At 40.6% G+C, this 18864-nt stretch overlaps 1 protein-coding gene across 1 annotated transcript in view; it reads left to right on the top strand.

Annotated features, from left to right (window-relative positions):
* The first annotated feature begins 1505 nt into the window (after positions 1-1505).
* GADL1 (glutamate decarboxylase like 1) overlaps positions 1506-18864 on the top strand; it is a 145426-nt gene continuing 128067 nt past the window's right edge. Inside the window, exons 1-5 of the mRNA XM_008053888.2 lie at positions 1506-1673; positions 6453-6579; positions 8817-8907; positions 13391-13497; positions 14356-14471. Coding sequence (XP_008052079.1) covers positions 1521-1673; positions 6453-6579; positions 8817-8907; positions 13391-13497; positions 14356-14471 — 594 coding nt within the window. The 5' untranslated portion in view covers positions 1506-1520. The remainder of the gene's footprint in view (positions 1674-6452; positions 6580-8816; positions 8908-13390; positions 13498-14355; positions 14472-18864) is intronic.

Raw genomic sequence — 18864 nt, 5'->3', positions numbered from 1 at the left:
TTCTTTTAATCATCGTTTCTGCAGGTAATAGTTGAGAAGTAGGGGAGGAGACAAATTTGTTTCAGGGACAAAGCAGTGTCTGCAATACAGAGGGCCATGCCATCATAGGCTTAAAATGTAAAATTAAGATTAGTGATATGTTTCTATTACTTCTTCTTTAGAAATGGTGTGTTACAAGGGAAAAAAAAAAGGTTATCCCCAATGAATTACAAGAGAAAGTAATGGGTACATGAAATAGACATGGGCTTTGTTTACTAGGATATTTTTGTATGCATATTTCAAAAGTGTTACCAGAGTGAGCAAAATGGGTTGAATTTCCATGTCTTTGTTTCCTCCACACTCCTTGATGCTAATCAAGATGATGCAGGAATGGAAAAATAGAATTCCTTCTTATGTAGACTTTGCAATCTAGTTCATGGAGAAGCTGGCCAGCAGCTCCACACACCCAAAGGAAGAGATAAGTAGAGAAACATATTCATGAGTGCCAGCTAGAGAGATACATTCACTGTGCCATTCTTTCCAGAAAGAAGCAGCTAGCTCTCTGCTTTTGAATCTTTCAGAATGTACTTTGTTGAAGGTGACCAGGTGATCCCTCTCAGTCCCTTCCATAATTTGGGTACATCAAATACTCGATGGATCTTTACAAAATTCAACCTGGTATTCCAATCTGGAAATGCATTCTCTCTGCCTTGAGGAAAAACAATTTGTGTATGGCCAGGTGCTGTGTTCTGCAAAAAGCTTCATCCTAGGGCTCAGAAATGCTAAGTAAATCTGCATACGGCCATGAAGCCAAAGGCTTGCTACCTCTGTCATGTGATTTTTTCACTCAGTGAACCAGATTCTGAAAGTCAGAGCAGCTATTATATAATGTATTTTTCAAGGAAATACTTACAGTATAGAAGTAATGTTAATTCCAGGTAAAATTACAAGGCCTTCCCCCGGAACTTTTTCTCCAAATAGCCAGCTCTCCTCCCTCTATCTTGTATTCTGCTGTGGTGGAATGAGGGATATCTCTGAGGTTAGGATTTAATGGCTATCATTTAATCATATGTGCATGTATAGAAATGCCAATGAGAGTTTTATTCTCTCAAGGTGGCTGATTTGTAAGCCATCTCTCTAATTATGGAAAGCATTATTTTTTCAAATTCAGACACCATCCAGCCTGGGAACTGGTATACACAAATCTTACCCTTCCTGATTAGACCTGAGATTATAGCAGATAAGGGGTCATCACTCTGTGTGTTAATTCAACCCAATATAGAGGAACATACATAACAAGGTAGGTTTGACCCATAAATTGTAAGCTTTCTGAAATTTTCCTTAACTCTAATCATTGGATGCTACAAGAAATTGTCTGTTCAATGCCCCATATGATACCTTCATGTATGAAAACAAGGTATGCCATTTGGAGCGGGGATAGTGATCCATTGTTTCTCCTGTGCTTCGTTGTGTGATATAATTAGATTATCTCTCAGACACAATTTGCCTGTGTGTTTCCAGGAGATATTGATCAGCAAGAGATGGTTCCGAGTAAGAAGAGTGCTGTTCTTGTGGATGGGGTGGTGCTGAATGGACCCACAACAGATGCAAAAGCAGGAGAAAAATTTGTTGAAGAGGCCTGTAGGCTAATAATGGAAAAGGTGGTTTTGAAGGCTACAGATGTCAACGAGAAGGTAAAAATAAAAACTTAGAAGAAATCCCGGGGTTGGGAAAGACATGTTTTCCCTAAATCTGTATGGCCAGATGTAAGGGAAGTGGGAAGCATAAAGCTTTGTCTCAATGGGATGTCTGGATACCAAAGTTTGGGCTTTCCCTCATCTCGTGTCTGCTTTCCTTAAAGTGATGACCCTTCACTCTGGCAGCTATCATTTGTGGGAAGATTGGCTGAGACCTTAGGGCGTAATTAGATAATTCCATGAAGCACAGGGATGAAACTCCCTGCCCTAGATAATAATATAGATTATAAATATCATGCCGATCTGATTTATGCACTCTCCAAAATGCACTTTGCTCTCCATTTTCATGTGCACATTCGTTATGTTCTAGTGAAAACAAACAGAAGGAAAAAAGGATGCAATTTTTAAAAGTATATCCAAGGGTCCTTACCAGGAGCTTGTCTGAGCTTAGACTAGAAATCTTGGCTTGTTACATCTGACTCCTGCCTGGTACCTCTTACTGGTTCTAGGTTTCAAATTCAGACTCAAATTCAGATTCAAACTGACATTAGAACTACTATTAATATCATCGACTCTTAAGAGTGCTTACTATGTGCTAGACACTGTTCTGAGAACTACCCTGTGTGTGTATATTTAATCCCTTCAAAACCCCTAAGAGGCAGGTACTATTTATTATCCTCATTTTAGAGACGAAAAAGGGTTGGCACACAGAGGTCAAATATCTTTTCCAAGATCACACACTAACAAGTTACAGAGCTGGGACTAAAATCCAGGCTGCCTGACTTCACAGTCTGCATTCCTAACTACTCCACTCTATGCCTCTTAAAATTGCTAAATTATCCTCTATCACTTTGATTACATTTCATGTTGGAATTGCATTATCAACAAATGGATGTTTGGAAGAGATTTTTTATTCCAGTTGTATTAATCAGAAATAAATGTCATCTTAAAGAGATTTTGAATGTGAGCTGATATTTATTCTGAATTTTTGATCATATGCCTTTGGGAAAATGAACAGGAAAATAGATTGACATGACCCATGAACTTTGAATAGTTATGTTCAAGGCAAAATCTCTGATGGTATTTCTTATTCCTCCAGATTACATATTTATAATGACATTTTTTGGTCTTTGTACTGATGGAAATACATTGGATATGCTTGACTTTGGAGCACACAGCTCCTCTGTCAAGGATTTTTTTTTTTAATTGGCCTTTATTCAGTCACTAAATATTAACTGAGTGTTAGTGATGGGTAAGGCATTATATTTAGCCCTGGAGGATATAAAGAAAAATAAGATAAAGGCTCAGCTTTGAACGGGATTTATAATCTAATTGGAAGGATATGCTTTCATTAGAAAGGAGAATAGGAGGTCCCAGTGAGAGTGTGATAAATGCTGTGAGATTAGAGTTGATTTCTGGGATTTCACAGAGGAGTGGGCACTTTGAGCTTGGATGTGGAATGCAAAGGTTAGTAAGATTTGGGGAAGGGCAGAGAGAAGTCAAGGGTTGGGGTGCTCATTTCTAGGGAAAGAAAAGAGGAAGGTAAAATCATGGAAAGAGCATTGCAAAAGAACAAGGTGTATTTGACATAGCAAGGGAACCGTGTTGCCAGAAAGAAGGTCTCACACAGGAGGCTCACAGAGAGGTAAGAAGAGAAGGGAAGGCTTAAGAACCCAAGTTATCCATGAAGGATCCACACGTGGATCACGATGTAGTTGATGTACAGGCTATCCATGTGAAGATGGATTGAAAGCTATGCTGGGGTGGAGGACGGAGGTGAAGTTTTGATACCACTGACTTAGCCTACTTTGTCTGAAACCCAACAGGGCACCCTTACACGGTAACCTGTGGATACCTGCCTAAGCTTAGTAAGGTGATCATTTCTAGTGCCCTCTCCACTAGACATTCTTCATCAGTCACTTTTTCAAAAAATGGAGCTATAATTTACATTTGGTAAAATATGTCCCTTTTGGTGCACATTTCTGAGTTTTGACAAGTCATGTGACTATCGCCACAATCGAGATAGAAAACGGTTCCATCATCCTCCACAATTCTTCATTGCCCCTCTCTGATTGACACCTCCCTCCCTTCTAGTCCCTGGAAACCACTGATCTGCTTTCTTTTCCTCTAGTTTTTGCCTTTTCGATACTATCATGCAGATGGAATCATATGGTAAGTAGCCTTTTGAATCCTGCTGTTTTTCCGTCAGCAAAAGGTATTTGCAATTCATCCATGTTGTTGAGTGTATTGGGAGTCATTCCTTTTCATTGTCTCACACACTTTTGATTTAGCTCTGCCTGTCATGGCTGTAGCATCAGAGTTTAACTTCACAGCACTTGCACAACTTGATATTTCCTCCTGCTTCCCCCAACCTTCCACCTCCCACCTCCCAGTCTTCTCATTCCCTGGCTACTTCCTTATCTCTCTCCTCCCCTCCACGGCCAAACTTTTTAAAGCTTGTTACACTCCCTCCCTCCTTCTATTTCTTCACCTCCTACATCTTTACTTCAAGGCAATCTGGCCTCCGCCCCCACCTCTCTAAGTCAACTGGCTCTTGCCAAGAACACCTCCTTGTTGATAAATCCATGAGCACTTCAGTCTTTATCTAGTTTGGCTTCTTATCAGTATTTGACAGTGGTGACCATCTTCTCCTTTTTAAAACATTCTTTTTTCTGGGTTTTGGTAACACTAAACCCTCTTAGGATTCTTCCTATCTCTCTGGACTGTCTTGCACAGCATAGGCAAGCTCCTCTGCCTTTGCCCAGTCCTTAAGTGTCGGTGTTACCCAGGGGAGATCTGCATGTCTCCTTTTTGCTGTAGGTTCCCTCTAGTCATATCTTCCATCATCGCTATATGACCGTGGTGTATGCCAGGAACTCTGCCCTTGATCTCTCATGAGAACCCCAGACCCACTGCTATACGCCTTTTGGATGTTCTAAAGGGGTGTAAAACTCCTTAGCTCTAGTGCACCCCCAACCAGATCCTTCTTCTGCTATCCTCATCGCTACCATCCAACCTTGCTTCCAAGCTAGAAAAATCAAGATTATCTTTGGCTTATCCCTCTCTCTCACCCTCAACATCTAGTTGATTTCCAAGTTCTATTAATTCTACATTTAAATATCTCTAGAAACTATACACTTCATTCCAACAGCATCTACTCTCATCCAGATCACCACCTTGTCTTGCCTCATTTATCATAGTAACCTATTTTCCATTTTACTTGGAATCAGCACATAGCAACTAAAGCTATTGTCCAAGACACAAATACAATTATTTCAGTCTCATATCCTAAACATTTCGAGGGCTTCCTCAGAGCCAAGTTCAAACTCTGTAACATGCCACATAAAGCTTGTCATGATCTGAGCCTTGTTTATCTTTCCATTGCTTCACTCATTCATTCAACTCATCTTTTTGAGCACCTGTTATATGGGGAGCACTGTGTTAGTTACTTGTAAACAAATAGACTGAGATCTGCTCTTTTGGAGATGGCATAAGACATAATAAATAAATGAATAACAGTCTATTTGAAGGTGTCAAGTGCTTTGGGAGAAGAAAAATGGTTAAGAGGATTGATAGAGCTATGGTCATGTACAGGTTTTAATTTTAAGTAAGGGAGTCAGGGTTGCTGTCATTGGGAAAGCTTTGAAAGCAGTGAGGGAGTTAACTATGAAGTTCTTTGGGGAGGAGCATTCTAGGCAGAGGGCACAGACAGTGCAGAGACCTCAAATGGCAATTTCCCTCATGTATTTGCGGAATTTCAAGGAGACCCGGACTCCAGGAGCAGATTCAGCCAGGAGGAAGGTAAGTACTAGGTGAGCCTAGGGAGGAAATGAGTTAGGAGAAGCAGATCACATCATTTTGTGTCTTTTTAAGGACTTTCGCTTTTACTTAGAAGAAAATAGGGAGCCATGGGACATATTTGAGCAGAGGAATCACTATGGCTTAGCATTTAGAGGTTCACTCTGGCTGTTGAATTGATAGTAGACTGTATGGGGCAGGATACAAGCAGAAAGAAAGCTACTTTTGTGTTCCTGCTTTGTTTATTGCTTCTTCCTTTCTCAAAATACAGATTGCAGCCACACCAAACTCAAGTTTTCAGATGTACCATAGCACCTCTTCTTTTCTTTTTTCCTTTTTTTGAGTTGGAGTCTCACTCTGTCGCCCAGGCTGGAGTGCAGTGGCTGCTCCCAGCCACCGCAGCCTCGACCTGCTGGGCTCCAGCGATCCTTCCACCTCAGCCTTCCAAGTAGCTGGAACTACAGGCGCACGCTACCACACCCTGCTAATTTTTTTGATTTATTGTAGAGATGAGGTCTCACCAAGCTGCCCAGGCGGGTCTCGAGCCCGCGGTCTCAGGCAATCCACTCACCTCAGCCTCCCAAGGCGCGGGATTACAGGCTGAGCCACCAAGCCCGGCTTAGCACCTCTTATTTTCTACCTTTGTTACTTATTCTGTAACTTCCATCTAGAGCACCACTTCTATCACCCCCACCCCCTAAATTTTGCTCGATGCATTCTAACCTTATTCTTTGTAACACATTGAAAATCCATTTCTCTAGGAATTCTTTGACCTTGGGAATCCAAGATGAGGTCCCTCATTGGTCCCATCAACATTGGCATCACCACCATAGCTCTTTTCATGTTAAACCACAGTCTCGTGTTTAATCTCCCACTTGTCCGGAACCTTAATAAGGGCACGCCCTTTACCTCTAACATCTTCTCAGCACCTAGCTCTTGTGCTGGATTCATTCATTGTTGTTATTGCTGAATCTCCAGGTGTGCGAATGGCAGCCTCCTGAACAACTGAAACAACTTCTGGACTTAGAGATGAGAGACATAGGCGAGCCACCCCACAGGCTGTTGGAACTCTGCCAGGATGTCATACGCTACAGCGTCAAAACTAGTAAGAACTCCCATTTACTTCCTTGATCTGTGCCTGGCAAGTTCTTACATTTTGAAAGCGTTTATTTACCTCTTGATAAAACTGAGCATGACAATATCTATGGGATAGGAAACCTAGATCAAAAGGCAGTGGTTTTTGTTTTTACTGTGGTCTGTTTAATCCCTAATCCAGATTCACTGTCAAGGCCAAAGATAGGTCAATAGGGAAACTGTGGTTGTTAATGTTTGTATGTAAGTATTGTTTTCTCCTTGAAAATCCTGACCTTCCAATTTTAATCAAGACCATTTATTATGACTGCTGTTAATACTTCCCATTTCTTATGTTGGTTCAAACTGGCAAATAATATTTTGATTACACAAATTTGTTAAGGGACTTTAAATCTTGATGGCTCAGAATATGCAAATGAAAATTCAAGAAGATACTTTCAATATAAACAGAAACAGATTTATTTGGAAGACACTGATTAACTGTTGGCAGTTGGCAGTTACCAGATTATTTTTACCAGATCTAGCAGAATCAAAGAAACAAAACCTTTAGGCAGATATAGGAAAAATGAATATGTCGTAAGATTTTGCTGTGATTGTTTCACACAATGCCATAACCATTGTGGTCTTTGTAAGTGCAGTGATGTGATGTCAGTCTTACACTAATGTACTGTCCCAAGTTGACTGCTAATATCTTGTTCATCCCATGAACAAGTTTTAAAAAATGGGAGAATAACTTTTCAAAATATGCATTTCTTAGTGTAATGTAAAGGTAATCTAGTGCTTAAGACCATAAAGGCATTATGCTTTGTGAATTCTGACACTAGACTAAATTTAGTGGAAAGAACATAATAAAATTCTCGCTAAAAATAATTGGATTATATTCCCTTGGGAAAGCTTGTGTATGTATCAAAAACCCAGTTAGCATTTCAAAAGCAGAGATACATATCTTATTATTATAGTGCATGTCAGAAGTGTAGAATGACATTTAATGCAGTAGATTTTTCAGTTTACTGGATATTTTCCATAATGTTACCATGGAAATCAATCATAAATTAACACAGAACTAAAAAAAATCTTATTAAAATTACTTGTAGCAATGCCTGGTTTTTTTTGTTTAATTTTTTGCCAGATCAGAGGAAGTTTTCCATATTTTAGTTGAAAAGACATTTTCTTTTGAGGTTTTTCTTTTTTATTGAACCCATAGTTTAAAGAGAAAAAAGAAACACACTAAACTAAAACCAAATGCTATAAGTTGTAATGAGAGGTCACCAGATAAAACAGTTCCCGAATACTCCAATGTAGAAATAGACCTGTCTCTTGGCTCTGGGTCGTGCTGGGTTTCCTGTGGTTGAGAATGTCAAGCCAGTTAGCCTGGTGGATGGTGTGAATATTCACACTGTGTAAAGCCAAGAACCTTTATGAGACCTTTCATATGAGGGGGAAAAAATAAAGCTGGAACGAGAAGGAGTTTAAGTCTTAAAGGCGACTGTGTCTGAAGTCAGTTGAATCAGAGAGTGCATGAAGGCTGCACCATGAGTCACTTCTTCCCCAGTCTACATAATGCCAGTCACACGGGTCCAATCTGAAAATGAAAGGGCCACGCATTGTGCTAGCCTAAGGTAAACCCTGCTGGTGAGTGAAATGTACTTGAAGGGAGGCAAGTTAATATTGATATTTTCAGAAATAAAGACAGCAGGCTGTGATACTTGGACAGTGTTCAGATACTCCATTTCTTGAGGGTTCTGCTTGGGCTTGGGTTTGGAAGGGAGGAGCAGATCGAAGCTCTTAAAAGAGTGCGTAAGTTTTACTTAGAAACTATTGTTCGGCAGAAAGGGCTGTGAGATGCATCTTCAACATTTTTCCCTTGTTCATAATCATATTTTGAATATTTTTATGGCGGTATAATTTATATTCATTCAAGGGCACAAATCTTAAGAGCTCAGCTCGATGAATTTGTACATATTCCCACGTAGAGGCTGTCCCTGGGCTCATGACGTCGGCCATTTCTGGCACTCCAGAGGCTCCCTCGGGCCCCTTCCCAATCAATACTTCCTTCCACAAAGTTTTCAGGATTCTAACCTTTGTCTTCACCGTAGACAGCTTTGTTGGTTTTGAATGCCATATAAATGGAATCATGTTCTTTATCTACTCTTTTGTGTCTGGCTGCTTTCGTTAGCTAATGTTATTGCTGTTATTGATAGGTTTTTTTTTAATTGCTGCATAGATGAATACACTGTTTTAAATTTACAGACCACCCAAGATTTTTCAACCAGTTGTATGCTGGACTTGATTACTACTCCTTGGTGGCCCGATTTATGACAGAAGCGTTAAACCCGAGTGTGTAAGTGTCATGCTACTGAAATTTCACCCTGAACACGGATTAGAGTATTTTTTAAGTAGTTGAAATTTTATCTCATAAATTTCTGTGTGACGGTTTCTTTTGTATAATAGTGTCATCCTAAATAGTGGAACAGTCTTATGACACTCAGCAGTATTTGAAGAGCTGTTTCATTTGTACAGTGGTACCATGAGATGGGTAAGGCAGGCATTGTTACCTCCATTTGACAGATAAGAAAATTGATTAGGCAACTCATTATTTGTTCCTGCATAAAAAGCCACTGTCTGTGCTAAGTACTGGAGAGACATTTTGAATAAAAACAAACCTAGAACCTGCCTTCATGGAGCATAAAATCTGAGGGAAAGAGAGATACTGATCAGAGGGAACCACACAAATTAATGCAAGATCCAAACTCTCATATAAAGGAAACGTGCACACTGTTATACATATAAATGGGGCAACGTTTTCTAGTTGGAAGCTCAAAAATGTATATTCTGAAAAAGTGATGGCTAAGAGCTAAAGACTGAATAGCATTGACTAGGTGAAAAGAGAAGGAATGTGTTCTAAATGGAGGGAACAGCATGTGCAAAGTCCCTATGGCAGGAGGCAGCATGACACACTCAGTGTGCAAGTAGCTGAGAGCATTCTGGGGACTATAATGAAGAATAGGGTTAGAGAGACTGGAGCCAGACGTGCAGGGCCCCGTGGGCCATGGGCCATGCTGATGAGTTATTCTAAGTGTAATGGAAAGCCATCGAAGGTGTTTAAATCATGGGGTGCCAACTGCGTATTAAAAAGAGCTCTGAAAATATGGAGAGCAGATTGGAGGAGACCAGTTAGAGGCATTGCCTTAGTCGGGTGAGAGATGACAGCAGCTTGGACTTGGATGGAAGAGGTAACAACAAGGAGGGGGGAATTGTGTTTAGAAGCTAGAAAGGGAAGGACTGGATAATATACTACGTCTTGGAAATGTAGATAAGAGGAAAAAGCTTTCTGGGATGAGGCCTGGGTTTCTGGCTTTCATGGCTGGGTTGCTAGTCACATCACTCATGGGGATAAAACGCAGTGGGAGAGGAAACTCATTTTCAAGTATTATGGTGAAGAGGCAGGATCAAGAATTCAGTTGTGGGCATTGAAGTTTGCAGAATATGTATGAACCAACATGAGAGCTACATGGGCCTGGAATTCTGATATCTATGTGAAAGGTATACATTTAAGAGTTGTTGGTGAAATGATGGTAATTGAAATGGTGGGCATGGATGTCAGTGATTCTCTGCCTGCTCATTACAATCACTTAAGAATTTAAAAAATATATATTGATCCCTGACCCCAACCTAGAATAGTTAATTATGAATTGCTGTGGGGTATGCCCCACACATTGAGTTGGCATCTTATTCTGTCACCCAGGCTGAATGTGCAAGTGTCACAATCACGGCTCATTGCAGCCTCGGTCTCCTGGGATTAGGCAATCCTCCCGCCTCAACCTCCCAAGTATCTGGGACTACAGGTGCTTGCCACCATGACTGGCTAATTTTTTGTTTTTGTTTTTGTACAGATGAGGTCTCTATGTTGCTAGACTGGTCTCAAACTCCTGGTCTCAAGCGATCCTCCCACCCTGGCCTCCCAAAGTGCTGGGATCACAGGAGTGAGCCACCGCACACACTGGGCCATGCATTGCTATATTTGCAAAGCTGAACAAGTGATTTTAATGAGCAGCTAAAATGAAGAACCACAGCCTGGGGGACGGAGTGTAGTGTGAGGAGAGAAAAGGCTCAGGACTGGGCCTTGAGGGTATCCAACATTCAATGCAGAGGGAAGAGGGTCACCCTACACGGGGGAGAGAGAAGAAGAGAATCAATGTGACAAGCATGGAAGCTATGAGGAGGGTGTGTCTAGTGTCACATGTTGTTGAGTATCCAACTAAGATGAAATGTCCACTGGATTAGCAACATGGATGTCACTTCTGACCTTAGAGATGTTCTGGTGTAGGGATGAGAGCAGACACCAGTTTACAATGGCTGCAAGAGGAAGTGGTAGGTAAGTCAGAAGAGATAGTAGAATCACATAGCTCTTTGAACCTCTGCTTGTATATCCTAGGTCTCATCCAGGTTCTTTCACCTGAAATATTTAGATATTGATCGGTGTTGAAATATTTAAATATTGATTGACTGATTGATTTATCCTTTAAAAAAAAAAAACTTTGGGGGATAAAAATTGCTTTGGGTCTGGGTTTTAAAAGTTCCCAGAATTCCCACCTGTGCACATTGTGCCCAAATAGGTAATTTTTTTGTCCTTCCACCCTTTCCTCCCTTCCCCTTCTGAGTCTCCAGTGTCCATTCTACTTTTCTGAAATAGTTAGAAGTTTTTAAAGTATTAAAGTAGCCGGGTGTGGTAGCTCACGTCTATAATTCAAGCAGTTTGGGAGGTGGAGGTGAGAGGATTGCCTGGGCCCAAGGGTTCAAGACCAGCCTGGGCAATTGGGCAAGACCTCATCTCTACAATACAGAAAAAAATTAACCAGGTGTGGTGGTACATGCCTGTAGTTCCAGGTCCTTGGAAGGCTGAGGTGGAAGGATTGCCTGAGCCCAGCAGGTCAAGGCTGTGGTGGCTGTGAGCACGCCTCTGCACTCCAGCCTGGGTGACAGAGTGAGACTCTGACTAAAAAAAAAAAGTATTAAGTTGCTGCTAAGCTGAACCATTCAGTCAAAACATGTCAATCCTTGTGTACTCTCCATAATGTCTCCTACTCTACCTCCAGACCTATTCCCCAGGTTTATAGTTGAGCTTGTTTTCTATTTTTTTTTTAATTTTTAATTTTAAAGATGCGAGGTACAAGTCAGGGTTAAGTATACAAATATTCATTACGCAGGTACCCTTGTTGATGAGATGTGCCCCTCTCCCCTGGCAGAATCCCACTACTGCCAATCCCACCCCACTCCCCTGGAAAATTCCCACTACTGACAATCCTTTTCTTATAGTATTACAATAATTGTTCAAGATCCATTTATGAGCGAGAACATGTGATACTCAGTTCTTTGTTGCTGTGATAGATCACTTGAGCTTGTTTTCAAAGACAGATTTCATGCTAGCTTTTTTATTACAAGAAAGTGAATGATTATTTCATTTACATTTATAGGTACACATAGGCATATATGCTTTTTTGCATACTTTTGGTGTGTGTAAACTGGTTTCATAGCACAGATGAAAACAGAACCTATCTTGTTATTAAAATGACATAATATCAGTAAAGTGCATGGCCTCTAGGTAGGTGATAGACTGTAGATGTTCAACTTTTTGGCCTCTGTTCCAAAACTTTCTCTTCCAGATGTGAATATAATTGCATTTAATGCTGTGACTGTAAGTCTAAATGTGTCTGCTCACTTATGTAGAATATATATTATTCAGAATCAATTTGATGTAGTCATTTAATTGAGAAGGAAATTATAGATATTTAGTCACCCTCAAGTTATCTGGAGAAAGAGACCCAAACGTCACAAAACAAGGAATGATAACTGTCATAAGTAGAGTTCCCTGGGAAGCTGCTCCAGATGGAGTTTAGTGAGCAGGATGTTTATTAAGGAGTTTTCTTTGGCTCAATATGGGTGACCTGGGAAGGGGAGAGAAGGATACAAGATTAGGCAGGCCCAGGAGTCAGGTGGCATTGTAGGCCCCAGGACAATTTTGGCCTACCTCATGGAGATCTCTGGAACTACCATGGCCCTTCAGGTGACCTGGAGTTGGGCACAGATGGCTAGGCCTTTCTATTTCCAGCTCTACCAGGTGTAGAACACCACAGGAAGGGATCTGGCCATGGAGGAGGTGGTTCCCTGCAGCTGAGGTGATATTTAAAGGGGCTAACACAGCAATGCTCTCTGAAAACAGTGTCTTCGCCTGGATCAACACATCCTTCTTTGACAGGGCATCTGGGTGGTGCTTTGCAGTAAAATCATCACGTAATAAGGCTACTCCACAGAACACTTCCCATTTATACAAAGTGTGGCAGAGAAAACTCTGGTTCGGGACAGGTAGTCTCTATGCAGAATAACTAGAGCTGACTGTTAGCATACTCATGGTAGGAACAAAATAAAACTTGGCTATCATGACAATGGATTTTCTTTGGCTGCCATCAGTGTCCAAAACTGTATCCAGAGCATCCCAAGAGTGAAATGGCCACTACTCATGGCTGATACAAAAGGATTGAAATGCATTATCTTTATCTCTCCTCATGGAATTGAAGATTGCCTCTAAATTAAGATGGCAGAAGTAGCTGGCATATCCTGAAGTCCACCGGCTGTTGGCATTTCTCTAACCATGACGAGCACTCTCACTGATAGAGTGATCCCTATTTCCAATGAATAAGTTTCCAAAGACTGTCTACACTTCCTTAGCCACTGGGTTTAATAAAAACTCGATGTGCATTTCTTGGGACACCAAAGGGATGTTTGACTCTAGTCATAGAAGTGAAGTGTTTTTTATATCTATCTAGTTATACGTATGAGGTGTCCCCAGTGTTTCTGTTAGTGGAAGAAGCGGTTCTGAAGAAAATGATTGAATTTATTGGCTGGAAAGAAGGGGATGGAATATTTAACCCAGGTGAGTACAATTAGTTATTGCCATTAACTTTCCACTATGAACATCTAAAAATTTATTCATATGAGAACAACTCCTTGCAGATTTACACATTACAAAAAAGTTAGATATTAATAGTGCTACTTGGTGAAAATCTAGCTTGTACCTTTCTCCAGAGTGATAAATTTGCATTAATGCTAAATAAATGACATATATGCTTTAAAAATGAGACATCTACAATTTAGGATTTATATCAAACACAAATGAATTGATCTACTCTCGGGAGTTTGAAAGAACTATGATGAGTCTTCCACATTTTTAAATCGATTTCACTTGCGAAGTTTCCTGAATCACATTGTTTATACTACAATACTGTGTGGTGGTTTTTTTTTGAGCCAGAGATGAATGTGTATTGTCATTTCAATTTTTATTGATCAGATGACAGAATATAATTAACTATGGAGACTTGGGTGCTGGTCCTAAGTCCAGGGCTCACAGATTGAAACTTTTGGTTTGAAAACACCCTGGAATGAGATGAGAGAATAAATCAGAATTTCTCTCCTTGCTAAGAATACAAATTCTAGGATTGGAGATTAGGGACAGTGGAAGTGAATTATTCAGAGTAATGGGTAGGGGGTGGTTTTTGGAGGTTTTTCACAATGATTTGTCTTTAGACTAGAGAAGTCATAGCCATTCATGCTTTCTTTTTATTTTTTATTTAAAATTTTTTTTTATTATAAAGATGTGGGGTACAATTCAGGGTTAGGTATACAAACATTGATTATGCAGGTACCCTTGTCATTCATGCTTTCTATTGTATTCGGCACTTAGTGAGATAGAACTTCTTGCTATAAATATGCCATTTTGATTTTGTTTTTGCAGGTGGTTCTGTATCCAACATGTATGCAATGAATCTAGCTAGATACAAATATTGTCCTGACATTAAGGAAAAGGGGCTGTCTGGGTTGCCAAGATTAATCCTTTTCACATCTGCAGAGGTAAAAAATTATTCTTGATGTCAGATATAGATTTTCTGGGAATGCATATTTAAGAGGGCTTGTTTGTTTGTGGACTCCTGATGTGATTTTATCCCACCCATGTGTGACTAATGTGCTGAAGTATAAAGCAGTATTTCATTCCAAAGAAAATTAGGATGAGTTTGATATTGTAGTGCCTGGTCACCCAATTTTGTGTCATGTTTATTTAAAATTTATAGTCTGTAACATATTCTTTAAGGAAAAAGAATATTTAATTTGAAAGTGCTGTCTCTCTGTGAATCTCTTTTTTGAGTGTCTTATTTGTTAGCACTTAGATGGTCACTGCTGATCTCAGCTCTGTCTTCTACTCACAGTTTCTTGTAAAATTGATTGCTTTGAGTGGCCAATATAAAGGATTTGTATTTTCCTTTTCAAGGGGAAAGGGAGATATTCAGGAACGATAAACACACACATGTATCTTATTTTACTCTCCACTAAAGTAGAATGTCCAATTGTGGTTAAGTGCATTGACTTTGGGTTAGACCACGTGGATTTAATTTTTGTCTTCCTTACTTATTGTTTGAGTGACTTTGAGTCATTCTATTAATTTCTCTGTGCCTTAGTTTCCTAATTTGTAAAATGAGTGTATCGGTTAGCTCTCATATCTAACAAATGATCCCCCAAGTCCGGTAGCATAGAATTGTAACGATATATTGTCACTTGCAAATCTCAAGATAGCCGAGCAGCTCTATGACTCTTGGCTGGGCTCCGCTTCATGCCTGGGGATTGGTTGGTTGGTGGCTGATCTACAAGTGGCTAGGCCAGGATGACTCCCGTGACTCCTCTTTGCTCCATGGGTCTCTCATCCTCTGGCAGGCTAGCCTCATGGCGATGCTGCAGGTCAAAAGCGTGGAAGCAGGCCTTTTGAATCCTAGCCTTAGAACTCGTCATTGTCACTTCTGCCTCATTTTCTTGGTAAAGTAAATCACGTCTGAGAAACCAGACCCAAGATGTGGGAAAACAGACTCCACTCTTGAGGACTTGGCAAAGGGTTTGGATACACAGAGAAGTTAACAACTGGGGGCATTAGAACAGCCCAGCAACCACAGAGTAGTAACTGATTAGGGCGTTTTTACAAATACTGAATGAATAATTGCATGTAAAGTAGCACCCGGCACATAACAGATAGTGTGATGTATTCGCTATAATTATTAGCAGGTGGAGAATCATCCTGCTGTCACATGATGGGTAGAAATAGATGACAAAGCTTAAGAGCAGCCTTTATATGGAAGAGATATTTTTTTTTGAGTTGGAGTCTCGCTTTGTCACCCAGACTGGAGTGCAGTGGTACGTTCATGCTACCCCAGGGTACACCTGCTGGGCTCCAGTCATCCTTCCGCCTCAGCCTTCCAAGTAGCTGCATTTATAGGCATGCACTACCATGCCCAGATATTTTTTTGATTTATTGAAGAGCTGAGGTTTCACCATGTTGCCCAGGCTGGTCTTAAACCTGTGGGCTCAGGCAATCCTCTCGCCTCGGCCTCACAAAGTGCTGGGATTACAGGCTCTTTTTTTTTTTCTTTTTTGATTCTTGTGGCTGCCTCTGTCCACTGCTTCTTCCCAAGGTCCCTGGTATTATCACCTTCTGTGATAATGCCAAGTCTCCTAGCAATCACGTGAGGTGGGCAAAATCAGAAAGTTACCTGTTATTTCCAGTTGATCTTTCTTATATATACATGATCTGACAATTAAGTTTGCAAACTCATCCTAGAAAACATGCTAATGCCTCATTGCTGAATATCACTGTAGTCACCTTCAAACTACTCCCCTTGGAAAGCTATGCTTCTAATCTAGTGCCTAGTCCATACATCAAAACAATTTTGAGGTAGGCTCTGTGGCTCAGCCTGTAATCTCAGCACTTTGGGAGACCGAGGTGAGTGGACTGCCTGAACCTGTGGGTTCGAGACCAGCCCGGGCAACTTGGTGAGACCTCATCTCTACAAGAAATTTTAAAAAAAAACATTTCTGGGCATGGCAGCACGTGCCTGTAGTTCCCACTACTTGGAAGGCTGAGGTGGAAGGATCGCTGGAGCTCAGCAGATCAATGCTGGGGAGGCTGTGAGTGTGCCACTGCACCCCAGCCTGGACGATGGTGTGAGACTCCAAGTCAAAAAAAAATTAGAATTCTTTTTTGGTATGACCATCAGAGCTGTCATCATATTACCCTTGATGTCCTGAATGTCATCAAATGACTTCCTTTCAATATTTTTTTTATTTAAAAAGTCACTGGAGGCCGTATCAGGGGGGTAGGGAAGGGGTTTCAATACAGTTATTTGTTTACTGGCTACAAACTCTCTCACAGACAGTGCTGTGTGAGCTGGTGCATTGTCGGGTTGCAAGAGCTCCTTCAGGACCATTTTTGCACACATCTTTCTCATGCCAAGATTTGGAGTTAAGATTTTCCTAACTGTTTCTCTATCGATGTTGATTTGGTCTGGTATGCTTCATAGTCAGTTCATGATTTTGACACACAATTCGACACATTTTTGCAATGTTTTTGTCAGTTCTACTCATTACTGGCTGCCCTGACTTCTCTTCATCAGTGATGCTTTCTCTCCCCTCAGAAAAATTTTTAATCCATGTGTACACTGCTATTTTCTTCATGGCATTATCCCCATAAACTTGGACTAAGGATGTCCCTGATTTCACTTTCACTCTTGCCAAGTTTAACAAGAAATTTAATATTTGTTCGGTGCTCTAATTAAAACTCTGACATTCTTGTGACAACAGCTCTGATGGCAATTCTAGAAGACGAGTTCCAAAATTGCTTTGATAGGTGGACTAGGCACTGGCATTAGTGCACCACTGCCCAAGGGGAGAACTTCAAAGGTAACTGTAGTGATATTCAGCACTGAGGTATGAAGCACTTTTTCTAGGATGAGTTCCCGAGCTAAACTGTCAGACCATATACATATATAATTTTCTTCTAAAAGCACTAATGTCTCCTCAATGGGAGACAGCATGACCACTGACATGTTTTTTCTTTTTTTTATTGAGTCAGGTGAGGGTTTCACTCTATCACCCAGGCTGGAGTGCAGTGGCACAATCATGACTCATCACAGCCCTGACCTCCTGGGCTCAGGTGATCCTCCCACTTCAGTCTCCTAAGTAGCTAGGACTACAGGCAGGTGCCACCACTTGAGGCTCTTTTTCACAAGGCAGTCTCTGTAGCAAGAGAAGCATATTTGGTAATGTGGACAACTGGGGGAAATATTGGATTATTTGGGGTTATTATGGAATAGTGTTTCTCTCTCTGGGTTCCAGCCCTGGCATTTCAAGTCCCTCCTGCATTCAGACTATTTTCAAACCTGGGAAAGCGGATTAGATAGGGCCCTGGTTGTCAGCTCAGTTTTTTTTTTTTTTTACTTTGTCCCTTTTCATTCTTCATTTGGATTAAAGCTCCCTGGAGTTCTTTTGGGAATAAGAATAATTTCCCCTGGAAAGGGGAAATATATTCTATGGAAACCTAGAATAAAGATTATGCCTGGGAAAGATCAGTCACAAAGGTAGGTCTGGTGAATTGGGAGTGAAAAAGAAAATGAAAACTCATGGAGTTGTGAAACCAGATTAAGTAACCTTTTTTTTTTAATTTCCAAAAAGAGGCAAAATGTATGCCTTGGCTAACATGCCAGCAGAAGTTGAAGCCAGAAGAGCCAAGAACTAGATGTAAATTTCATAGAAAAATTCCATCACTTTGAGCGCACCATATTCCTGAGTATCTGTTCTCACCCCATCCATACAGACTCTAATTTTGCAGCTCATTTCTTTTCTGCTCTGCCAAAGACACTCAGGTCCTAGCATTTACATTATTTTCATTCATGTTTTATTATTTGTTACTACAAATAACTATTACCACTTATCGCTGCAAATCAATTCATTTCACTAAAAAGGAATTAAAGTCTATGTTATTCTTTTTGCCACACCGCCTCTGTTTTCTGTTAGGTCTTTGGTACATGGTCCAGTAGTTATTTTCTTGTACTGTTTTATTAGGTGGACTTTCCCAGTTTTTGTGCTACCTGAGATGTCTCCATCTCCATCTTGCACCATCAAATGTAGAATATTTGCGCCCACCACTGAAGGCGTTTTGCATGCTTTGGGTTGTGATTGTAATTCTACCATTGATAGAAACCTGCGAGATCATGACAGAGATCTCCCCACCCCCATTGTCAATAGATCCAAGGTAGCCTCTCCAGTGCTACCTGAGAAATTCCAGAGAATTTTTTTTATCAATATTTTTTATTATGATAGTGTGGGGTACAGTTAAGGGTTAGGTATACAAATACGTTTTGTTCAGGCACCCTGTTGATAAGAGGTGTTTCTCCGTCCCCAGACAGATATTTACTACCATTAATCC

The sequence above is a fragment of the Carlito syrichta genome, unplaced genomic scaffold (assembly GCF_000164805.1).
Source record: "Carlito syrichta isolate Samal-C Ts95f unplaced genomic scaffold, Tarsius_syrichta-2.0.1 Scaffold288813, whole genome shotgun sequence".
NCBI classification, from domain to species: Eukaryota; Metazoa; Chordata; class Mammalia; order Primates; family Tarsiidae; genus Carlito; species Carlito syrichta.
Note: the sequence above shows the minus strand (reverse complement) of the source record. Positions and strands in the feature narration are given on the sequence as shown.